The 11935-nt window shown below is 35.9% G+C and overlaps 2 protein-coding genes across 3 annotated transcripts in view; one reads left to right on the top strand and one right to left on the bottom strand.

Moving 5' to 3' along the window:
- Positions 1–17: 17 nt before the first annotated feature.
- Positions 18–1607, top strand: LOC148172717 (CAAX prenyl protease 1 homolog). The gene is made up of 2 exons (XM_088038567.1): positions 18–258; positions 309–1607. The coding sequence occupies exons 1-2, from the start codon at positions 166–168 to the stop codon at positions 1500–1502; spliced, it is 1287 nt and encodes a 428-aa protein (XP_087894693.1). The 5' UTR covers positions 18–165; the 3' UTR covers positions 1503–1607.
- A 1604-nt stretch (positions 1608–3211) lies between these two features.
- Tomosyn (syntaxin-binding protein tomosyn) overlaps positions 3212–11935 on the bottom strand; it is a 71215-nt gene continuing 62491 nt past the window's right edge. The window contains exons 15-23 of one of the 2 annotated variants that reach the window (XM_088038563.1): positions 9471–9475; positions 7803–7919; positions 7509–7751; positions 6245–6451; positions 6088–6196; positions 5566–5652; positions 3690–3785; positions 3519–3643; positions 3212–3465 (exon numbers count right to left, since the gene is read on the bottom strand). In XM_088038563.1, coding sequence (XP_087894689.1) covers positions 3212–3465; positions 3519–3643; positions 3690–3785; positions 5566–5652; positions 6088–6196; positions 6245–6451; positions 7509–7751; positions 7803–7919; positions 9471–9475 — 1243 coding nt within the window. Of the gene's footprint in view, positions 3466–3518; positions 3644–3689; positions 3786–5565; positions 5653–6087; positions 6197–6244; positions 6494–7508; positions 7764–7802; positions 7929–9470; positions 9476–11935 lie in introns of both variants that reach the window. The other variant, XM_088038562.1, reaches the window with a different exon arrangement.

The raw sequence follows: 11935 nt of genomic DNA, 5'->3' as shown, positions 1-11935 counted from the left end.
AAGTAACTAGAAAATTACCAGAATTGGGCGTGGTTAACGCAGGGGCACCAACGAAATAAATCGTTATTTAGTGACAGTGACATTTTGCTATAACCTGAAAATTGTTCGGCATGAATATTCATAGTTAAATTTGTAGGAAATTAGTACTGAGAATAATCATTCAATATGATAAGTGTAGACGCAGAAACTGTTAAATATGGAATTTTATTTTTCCTCTGGACGGAGTACTTATGGGAGCTATACTTGTCTATTAGACAGGTATGTTGTTTACTTAGGAATTAGTATCGGTTTCATACAATGTTTTACAGTATAACAAAGGCTACGCGACGACTGAAGTGCCCCCAGAGTTGAAAAGCACAATGCCCAAGGAAACCTTTGACAAAGCACGACTATACATGTTGGCAAAAAGTAAATTTGGTTTTTTCAAAGACACGTTTTCTGTACTGGAGTCAACAGTCATAATATATTATGGAATTCTTCCAAAGGTTTGGGACTATTCTCAGTCACTCAACACGTTGGGGGGCGAGGTCTTAACTAGTTGTCTTTGGTTGTTTATTTTAACTACAATTTTGACAATAGTTGACTTGCCTTTAACAATTTACAACACTTTTGTTCTTGAGGAGAATTTTGGTTTTAACAAACAAACAAGTGGGTTTTTCATATGGGATAAAATCAAGGCGTTTATTTTGAGTCAAATCTTTACTATGATGATTGCTTCAGTTATTGTAGTCACAATTAAAAGTGGCGGTGATTATTTCTTCGTCTGGTTGTGGATAGTAGTGTGTGCTATTTGTCTTATCATGTACACAATTTATCCATCTTTGATCGCTCCTTTATTTGATAAATACACACCACTGCCAGAGGGTCAACTTCGCACCCAAATCGAAAATTTAGCGTCTCAACTGAAATTCCCTTTGACGCAGTTATACGTGGTTGAAGGTTCCAAACGGTCTTCACACAGCAACGCTTACTTTTATGGCCTTTTCAAGTCGAAACGAATCGTACTTTTCGATACTTTATTGGCGAAGGATGATGGGACCGGTTGCCAGAATGACGAGATTCTAGCTGTCCTATCCCATGAATTGGGACATTGGCATTATAATCACATCAGTAAAAATTTCTTAGCCCTCCAAGTCAACCTTCTTCTTTTATTCTCTGGTTTTTCGTATTTGTTTAAATTCCCGGCAATTTACAAAGCGCTAGGCTTTTATAATATTCAACCTGTGCTTGTAGGTCTTTATATTGTCGTCCAATACGTGATGCTGCCCTACAATGCTCTTTTGAGCTTTGCTTTGACTTGTCTCTCTCGTCGATTTGAGTTCCAGGCAGATTCCTTTGCGGTCAAGTTGGGAAAAGCTGATCAGTTAGTGAAGGCCTTGGTGCAATTGAACAAAGATAATTTAGGTTTTCCGATTTATGATTATCTGTATTCGGCGTGGCATCATTCTCACCCACCTCTCTTGGAACGGATAGATGTCATCAAACATAGGAAAAAAGACTAATTTCTAAACAATTAATGATTGTAATGCATTTAATTTTGTAATTATTGCTTGAGTCTGTTTTTGTGTAATTCACAGAGTGCAAAAATAAAGAGCAGATGAACACCAGACTTTATTTTTGGTTTTATAACGCTTATACAATAGGTATTTGGACTGTTGAAATAAGAGTTTTTTAAAAACAAACCTTCCTTTATTTATGGAACAATAATATAATTTTTTGCGTCACTAAATAGCATCATTAACAATTTAGAATAAATTCAAAAACAGAATGGAATTAGAAATCTACGAAGAGCTCATTCTCTCAACGTGCTCCATTGTTGGCTCCGAGATAGTGAGCCGTAACATGATGTAACATTTGTTCCCTCTTTCTGAATAGAATATGAATAAAACGTAACATCAAATAAAATATATAGAAATACAAACAATCTCGCCTAATCTACAGTGTCTCGCATAACCGAAAGTTTTGAAAGTAGCTACACAGCAGATTGAGATGGGCCTGGACCTGTGAAAATAATTTTCAGCGACGTTATAAAAGTTTTCCCGAAATTCTGGATGCCCGTGTGGGACCCAGCACAATCTGTACAAAATACAGAGATATTAGTACAAGATTTTTTTCACTAACCGAATGTTCTATGGCAACAACCATTCTACCATCTACAAACATATATGTCACATCTCTTATTTGATTTCGTGAGATTATAGGTACATTTGGCATTATCATTATTAAATGGAGAAGTAGGAAGACATGAAATAATTTACAAAAGTTAAGAAGCACACGATCGAAGTTCAGCATCCTCACTCGTTTGTTGGGAACGAATAAGGATGTTGAACCCGAAGATACTTGTAAGAAATGAACTGGGCCTGAAAGAGATACGGAAACATACAGCTTATTGTCTTCCAAATACCTAACATTTTTAACAGGTAAAAGAAACGATTTTAGTAGGTATACATATTTACATTGACTACTTGCGCCTAACTTCTAGATGTATGTACAAAGGTTCAAATTAAATTAAGAACAATAACAAGACTGACTAGTGGATAATGTGGTAAGTAATCAGACGAGAAATCAATAAAAAAATATAAAATCAACACAATGTTAAGTTTAGTCTGTTAAAGGTCTATTCTACAAGGATCTGAATATATCATATGACTTAGACTTATTTCTTCATCTGAAAAGGTTGGGCCACTAGAAAGGGGATATCGTTTCTTGTCGTTTAAACTTAAGCCTAAATGATAGTTGGCTGACTAGGCGTATCCTCAGAGATTGATATGACTGGAATTCAAGAATTTAACACGGGCGCACTTTCTAGTGTCACCTCCTTTGAAAATGCTCCTAAAATAATAAAGTAGCAAAGGTACAAATTTGCTACATTTTTAAAAACCTACAATAACACATTTTCTTAAGTTACATATAATTGTATGAATTATATCCTGGGTGCGAAAACCATGTGCTTTTTTCTTTAAACAGTATTAAATGATAATACAAGTTAAATCTATCCTCAGGCAGAATAGAATATCACAATTCGCGTTAAGTTTAAGAATTTATAGCACGACAGCAAGAGACAATCGATCTATTTAAATTCACTGAATCGTAGTAAAATAACACATCTGACTTTGCCTTCCAGATTTTCGATCGACTGTCACTTTCTGCTCATCTATTGACTATAGGACTAGTCTACAACGGAAAACTGTACAATAAACATGTAAACACTTCACAATTGGTACCATTTCTTGTCTTTGTACTTGAGCATGAGATCGTGGGCTGTTGACTGGAAGTTTTCCGCTTCGTTTCTCATCTTTTCAGCTCTGTCTTCGAGTTGACCAAGTTTCTCTCCTCTCTCGATCATTAGTTTGTGTGCTCGGCTAATTTCACTCGTTGTAGTCGTCACTCGGGTGCCCATGTCTTGCAGACTCCCTGGTATGTGTTTTGCTACGGTTTTGCTCGCTTTGCCGCTCGATTCTCCAACTAAAAAACAACATTTAATGCTTTGTGAAAGTAAACGTTTTTTTGTCATTTACATAATTCTTCTCGGTCCAAAGAACGTACACCGCCGCCGAAAAGACCTTTGAAGAAGCTCTCTTTGGGAGGTTCCGGCATGTCCAGAGCCAGAAAGAGTTCGCCAATCAAATCCGTTAGATTTGTACTACAATTTTAAAGTTAGGTGGAATTGTAACGCGGAGTTTTCTTACCAAAATTCTGCACAAAGTGTGAATTTTTGCAACTCCGATGGCGATGTTAAGTACAGTCCGTGTCCCCTGTTACTGAAGCAGAATGTTCGAGCGATTCTAAAATGTGTGTGTTTATTAGTTCATTCTACGCACTGCTATGTAAATCTTAGTTTAGCAATTTACAGTTACAGTTTTTAGATTAAGCTATAACTAGTATAAATGTGCGCTCTATGATGTTATTTTGCAAAATACCACACTAATGGGCTTTGTGAGATATGTTTTTGTTTAATGGTGCAGTATTCACATAAAACTGTACATTAGTTAAATACAGTAGGGGTTTTTGGATAATGCAAAACATCAATATTGCATTCACCTGAAAGTATTGGATTACCAAAAAATTACAATTTTCTACGTTCAATAAATGTTATTTATCACTGGGGTCAGTTTTTTGGGATTCGTTCATATAATGGGTACGTCTGATCACAATTCACAATTTTACCACAAATTCAAAAATCGGTTGTTACAAAAATACCACAAAATTATCGACACACACAATATGCACTAGGACATGCATATAAAAATCGGTAAAACTGCATCGCTTCGAGTATTAAAGATAAGCGATCGTCATAGACAGTAAGACTCATGCGGAACATGCAATCAAAAATTGAATGACATTTAAAAAAGTTTTTAAATTTCGATATGTTGGTTTTATTAATTATGTATTGCATTTTAAAAACATTATTTTTTTAAGTTATGCCGCTGGTTTACTGTTTATTGAAAAAAAATCAAAATAAATTCGCGACAACAGGAGTAAAATGAGACTGTTTTAAAATAATAAATATTAAAAATAATAGAAAAAAATGCGTATTGCATTAAAAAACAGTCATGAATGCAAATATTTAGGCTGCTATATGTATAAAAAAAGCGATAATTGGAACTTTTTTTGGTACCTACCAAAAGTTAAAATGAAAAATATTTAGCCTAGCATCCACAAAAACGCAACTATAAATTCGTAAAGCGGTGCGACGTACTTCAACAACCCTAAAACTGAAGAATTCTGCAGAAATTCGTTAAAAACTAAAATAAACGGCTCCGGCAACGCGGTGCAGGTGTTATCAGTAAAAATAAACTGCATGCAAATATTCGTAACCGCAACTTATTAATGGAATTAAAACGATACAAAATAAATCAAACTGCAATGGATTATGCAGGTCATTTTAAATTGAATTAATTCATTGTTTTAGTTAGAATAACAAATTTTGAACGTAGGATTAAATGATTTGTTGACTGTCGCATTTTACGTGGCCTGTGAATAAAAAGTGAGCGAAGGATTTATTATTCAACTACATGCAACAATATTTGTTAAACAACCATCCGACCATGCTATTATCAAAATGCAGTGCTGTTGAAAGTGTGCATGGAAGCCATTGATTGATTAGTTGAAGTGATTGTGTGTTCGAAATTGTGTATGTCTTGAATGTAGTTACAGTTATTTTACAAGGTTGATACCTGTTTTTTAAGGCTGATAAGTCTTTCGTATTGCACATTAATCAATGAAACTGCATTTTAAAAGACTTAACCAAAGGATAAGTTCGGTGTGTTTTAAAGTACGCTTTCGGCGTTTTCAGTTAAAATAAATACGCAATCAGGACGGTTCTTGTTCAGTTTCAGTTATCAGCGTTTTTAGATGTTCTGATGAAAACTGAAGTACTAACTAGTGTTAAGAATCTACTCCTATAAAATGGGCTATAGTTCGAGTATACCTTGAAAGTGGTACTTAAGTAGTATAAACGTGTTTTTTATTTCACAGAACATCTAAACGTCTCAGTGCCAATTTCCGAGTCCTGATGGTTTTCTTATGGTAACTTAATAAAGTATCATAGCCTTGGCAACTTACTGGTCAGTATCCTCGTTAACAATGAGTTGTTGTCCCCAAATGGATAACATTGGGTCTACAATGCCTTTGTTAGATTGTGTCTGGAAACTAGCATAGCAAGGTAGATTAGAAGCAAACTAGGGCGAACAGAATTACAGATCGAAGATCGGTTATCCTAAGAATTTTGCTGCTACAACAATTCAGTAGAGGTTGTGCTTGACATCAAATATTTATAGATAAGTACATAAGGTCACAGTGAAATGTCTCGCCGATGTTGAAAAATTTAGTTCATGTTGGTAGCGGTTTTTACAGACTCTAAAGAGTCCATAAAAAGTCATTGCACAGGTCCGTCTTACCCTACCAAAACCGATATAATCCGCACCTGTACAATAACATTCTCTCTAAAATTCGAAATGGAAACTTTCATGCAAATCAAGTCTGAGCATAAAGTAAAGGAAACAATGCTAACAACGGTGCGGCGCAGCTATCGTGTTAGTTAGAAACAAGATGAGTAGTCGCGTGTCCACATTTCTCTAAACTTACCTAAGCTCTGATAACGGCAAAAAATCTATGTCGATGAGCGGTCGCAAACTTGGAAGGCTATATGACACCAAATGGCCATTGGAAACGTAGCACATCAGACAAACACTTTCTAAAACGGAAACAACCAATAACCGCAATTGTAACGTTTTTTTTTTACCTCTCAATGTAATCACATCGGCTCTTACGACGAAATCACAATCAGTCAATTGTTGACGGTAAACGCAGGTTTGCGACGGCAAAGCGACGACACGGGCTTGCTTTTCGCTTACTATCACAACGTATTGCCTGTCGTTGAACGAGTCCCCCCGGTTTTGCTGGTCACTGAGAGTTGGGCTCATCCGATTTTGGTTTTTCGTTGGGGTTTCTGCGAATTTCAATCGAATTAAATCCCATTTCGTTGAACATGCTGAAAAGACCTCAGGCTGAAAGGCTGTAGAACAACATTTATCAAAAGGCAAGACACGTGATAAAAACGAAAGAGTTCAAAAATTGTGAAGAAATATTGGGAATTGCAAGGCGAAAAGTGATGAAAATTCAAACACAATATTGAACACTTCTTACTGTTTTTCCAGAATTCTGCACTAGACGACACTATAAAAATACACATAAATTAGCAAAGGAATCGGAACTAAAATGGACCAGATGAGAATGATAAACGAAAACATCTAAATCTGACCGATCATTGACGATAAAAATTATTATTGGATTGGCCCTAAGGGATGAATTCGGCAAAGTGTAGTACAAGCCAAGATCAAGGTTGGATTAATAAAAATTGGACTAAATGAAATAAACGGTTTTAAGTGGATAAATTAAATAGGTAAATCGAACTTTGTTTTTATCAAATACCAAATTACATAATCTAAACTGAGAAAAAATTCGAAAATAAGAAATGAACAAAACACACGCAATAATAATTATCATTATAGATTCGAACAATGATAAATGCATTATAATCATAATTTACCAGAAAATGTAAACAATAGGAATACAATTTCAATTGGAGTAGAGTTGCATAACTGCTATAAATTCCCTATTAATAAAAAGATTCAAAACCACGCGATATTAACACAATTATTTTGATCTGCAATACGTGCGTTGTGTGTAAAATAAAAAACTCCCATTTTTTCGAACTAAATTTTACAAAATTAAAATGAAAATTAATGTTGGTGCTTTAATTGGGTTTCTAGAATTACAATAAAGCGGTTTGCTGCCTAAAATTTCAAAGGGTGGTACTAAACAAAGTAAAGCAGATGCTCCCTAATAATTGTTTTAGTAACTACGTCTTGATTAATTTTAAAATTTCAAAACGTTGCAAAAAACATTTAAACATGGGATTATGCGAATTGTTGTCCTAATGAACCATTTCAAAACCCTAAGAAATTTACGAACTCAATAAACGTATTTGAAAGTAAAAAACTTACTCTCTCGTTTGTCCCTATTATCGTCCCTCCATGACTCGTAGGCGTTCGGTATAAGAGTTCCGGTGTAATCAAGAAACGACATGTGCAAGATCGCCCCTTTCAGTCTAAAAATGGTGACTCCAACAAGTGACACCACGACGGGTTGTGATGATCTGCTGTCCGGATCCGGTGGAGTAATCAGAATCGTTAGAACCGATCCTAAACTCGTACCGACCCATAATGTGGGAATCAAAGATGTGGGCTCTGAAAAATCATCTTGAAAACCACATTTTTATAAAGAAGATGTTCAATCACCTGTTTTCTTTGCAAAAGAATCAGCGAAAACCAAACACTGTATTGCTTCAGAAGTGATGTTTTCCAATGAACTCATAGAGCTTGACCTCGATCTTGAGAATGAGCTGTCCAGCTTGTCTACGCGGCCCGTAAGCATATTTTTCTATTAGTTATTGAAATTTGAAGTGACAAAAAAGTAGGAATAAACAATGCACTACTCATGCGCTCACAAGCAGAATCATTCCAGAAAAATGCGCCTCCACTCACGAAGAAGTTCAGACAATTTACAACAATCATGTTCGCGATAATTCTTCATGAATGGAAGACTTTTAGGTTTGAAATTTAAGAACGTGTTTAAATGAAGATAATTTAATCGGAAAATTTAAAATAATCCAGCATTGACTTTTAAAAATCGTGTTTTAACAACAAAAATGTCTTGTAAATATCTAATAAGTAATAAGTCCAAGTACCCGTTTGTGTTATTTACAAACATTTTGTGATTGTTAGGTTTATTTTAGTCCATTTATTGAACATCGCTGTATATACCACAAATATTTAGCCGGCACACGTGTTTATTTGTAGTACATACGTTATTCTCCATTAAACATGCACAAGCTCTTAGCAATAGCAGTAATACAGAAGTAAAATTACTTCCCGTCATAATTACCTTTAAAATACCAACCACCATAACATAACAAACACAAAACACGAATGCATGCTGTCAGTACGAATCCTAATCAAAAGAAACGATAGAATAATATAGAATTAGGCGTTACAAGGCCTCATTGTGGCAAGTAGCTCTGTTGTAAAATTACACTGCAAAATGTGAAACCGAATGAAATGTAATACCATCAGAGCTAATAATGTAATTCAATAAAAACATAAATTATTGATACATTTTAATATGCGTGTGATGCATCCATACTTCAAATATTTGAAATTCGCTTTTGTTTATTCCAACAGCTGAAATCGATACATTTCACGTCGATTTGACACGAAACAAACAAAGCCTCGGGAAAACAGTAAAATTTAAATCCTCCCTTTTCCCCAACTTTTCGAAACTTGTAGTACGATTCGGCAATCCCTGAAAGACCTTCATCTAAGCAATGAATATTGATGAGAGGTTAATTAAATTTCACGTTTAAGCTACATCAATGGTAGGATTTGAAGCTGAACATTCGGCGCAAGCATTCCAAAAAGACCATGCGAACGGCAGAAACTTTTTCTTTGTTTGACAAAAAGTACGAAACAAATTAACCGAAAGAGAACAAAGGAGAATCGAGAGTACTGTGAGTAACAAGACTTGCGAATTAGCACAAAATACACAAAATTGTCAAAGCAAAACAAAATTTACAATATTAGGTTCGGATTTCGTCTTAACAATTTTAGCTTGTTATCTGTGGTCCGAACTGTGTCGTTTTTAGCAGTATTTGTGCAAATACGTGACACAAAGAAGAAGTACTATTAGAGAAAGATTTTTTTTGAAGAGAACAGTTGAGAACACAGACTAGTAGACACAAGATTTTCAATTTTAGATAAGTAAAGTACAGGTTTGGATAGTACGAGTCACCTGATGACATGCTGTATAGAGAAAACAAAAAACTTTATAGAATCAACTAAACACTGTGTTCAGAAAACTAAAATGTGATTATTAACACTGCAAGAAAATCGAAAAGTGGAAGAACGGACCAACTCTACAGTGAACATGAGACAACTCTACTCGTGAAGTCAAAACTACAACAAACTACATAAAATATTATCTAAGATGTACTGCTATTGCTGTCATCTAATGTTTTGTTGCATTTAAATGAGCTAGCGAAACTCAAACACTAAAATAGTAGAGAGATATCAAAACACAAAAAAACGATTGTCAAAAAAGTAGAAAAACGTGGAAGTCTGTAAAAAAAACGTTAGCCCAGAAATATCAATAGAAATGCAAAATTGATTTAAAAGTGAAGCATTTCTCAACTATATAAGCTATATTTGCAGAAATAACTTGTGGGAATCTACTATGATAACATGACGTATGATTTAAAGTAGAATCATGTTGTTTAAACTGTTCCAAACATAATAAACGTTGATTTCGTTAGACTACCTGTTCGTCCGATGCGGTAAAACGTTCATAAAATTTAGAGTTCAATGTTAACACTTTACATTAGTTGTACCAAGCGTCAACAAATTAACGCAACAGATGGTTAAATTATACTGAGAGTTTATATGCCGACAGCAAAATGATTAATGTTAATATCGTCAAGAATGAAGATTTTGCGTTTTAGAAAGATGGTGCTGATTACTATTCAGTCAACGGCTGTGCTGAAATGAATATTTTAAGTTTTTTGTTTAAGGGTCTGGCTGGCGCTTCAGAGCCAAATGAACCAAACTTCGCGCAAAATCGAATCAGTTATTTTGCAAATTCCTATGTTAACTTATTACGAACTTAAAATAATGAATTTATTCGCGGTTTGGCAGGTTTTTCGGTAAAAGTTATGGAAAAAAATGAGCTGCTGTCTGCAATTTGAAAAAAAGTAAAATGTAGGCATTACAAATTAAAAGTGTGCTTTTTTGTTGATAAAAGAAATTGGCGCTCGGGCGATCCTTCTGTTGCGCCAGGCTGCTGACGCCGCAACTTTATCAATATGAAGTGATATGAATGGCAAACTAAAAATTAATAAAATGAGAAACTTGATGTATTCTGGGCAGGGCGCAAACGATCGGTTCATATGGCAACAAAAAATAAAAAGAAAGAAAGTAGAACATCGAAATGATGTTTAGTTAAAAAAAATCGAACAAGAAGAAATAGAGAGCAGCATGTGAATCGTGAATTGTCTATAATATGTAAGTGACGTATTGTTAGTGGAGGCTGGTGACTGTACTACCAAAACTGCAATATTGGCGAGCGACCATCAGCTGTTGTCGCTGGGCAGTGGGCGCAGTGGGACAGGGAAAGTGGCTGCCACAGTCCTCTGAGTAGCTAGCCGTGGACAGGCACTTGTGTAGTTTGCGAGTACCTTGCGATCGAGAGCGACGGGGAGGATCTGGGCGCGCTCGACCTGTGCTGGAGACGGGACACGTCGAGGCCGGGCTGCACACGCCGTTTATCTACCCAAACCCAGCACTTACTCTCCGAGACAACAACAATAAGGAATCGCGACGCCGGCCATCGCTACTATTTTGAAAAATAGTCGCTGATGGCCGGTGCGGCGAAGTTTCTTTAAAGTAAAAACGGTGGAGCATGAGTGAATCTAGACGAGTACAAGCAGCGCATCCTCTAGAGGTTTGCGTGCGCTAAGCACTATGAAGGGCAGGGACTATGCTAGGCTACGTCTCCTACCCAGAAGCTCCTTCGACGCGGCTGCCGTCCTCGTCCTTCAACACAAACCAAAGCTTGTGAACCAGCATTGCCAACCCCCGCGAACGAAAAACGCATAGACTTGAATTTTCATACACGTTACAAGAACCACCACAATGACAACAACGAAACTCCAACTCGGAAAAACAAAATTATGCTATTAGATCAAAGCAGTACCATTATTGCACCCAATAAATAAACATAAACCACTCAACCACAAGAGATACTTATAAAAATACAAGAAGAGTTTTGACTTCTAAGCGAGTGATGTCGCAGTTTTTGCTTAAGTGTGTGTTTATGTCACTCTAACCCGATTTACAATAATAGATTTATCAAAGTGAATTTATAACGAGTGAAAATTGGTCAATATTAGTCCGTTTCAATAATTTAAATGCGACTCGATTGAATAATTGTGACTAGTCATGAAACTGCACAACGTTTGATGGTGTTTGCTATGTAACAGACAGGAAAAATTCTTCCACTAACATAGAAATGATTCTCAAGTGAAAAATTTTGATCATTGATCTACGAATTTTCCGCAGGGCTGGCAACACTGCCGTGACCAAAAGTCACAAACCCACCAATGCCCCCTGAAAAAAGCGTTAGTCATAAAAATCGACGAACACGTTCACGATGGGACGTGTGGTCAACAAAACAAGTAAAGCAAATCAGCAAATAAGCGATCAAATCAAACACAAACTGGTTTCGTGGTGTAGGCTTGGTCGGCTAATTTCTACCAAATATCGTGGCTAACTACTCACACATTCCTACCACTAAATGTCAATGTAATAAGAATCAGAGTATA

This window comes from Gnatocerus cornutus, chromosome 6, assembly GCF_029298725.1.
Source record: "Gnatocerus cornutus isolate USDA-ARS CGAHR chromosome 6, icGnaCorn1.1, whole genome shotgun sequence".
Taxonomy (NCBI): domain Eukaryota; kingdom Metazoa; phylum Arthropoda; class Insecta; order Coleoptera; family Tenebrionidae; genus Gnatocerus; species Gnatocerus cornutus.
Note: the sequence above shows the minus strand (reverse complement) of the source record. Positions and strands in the feature narration are given on the sequence as shown.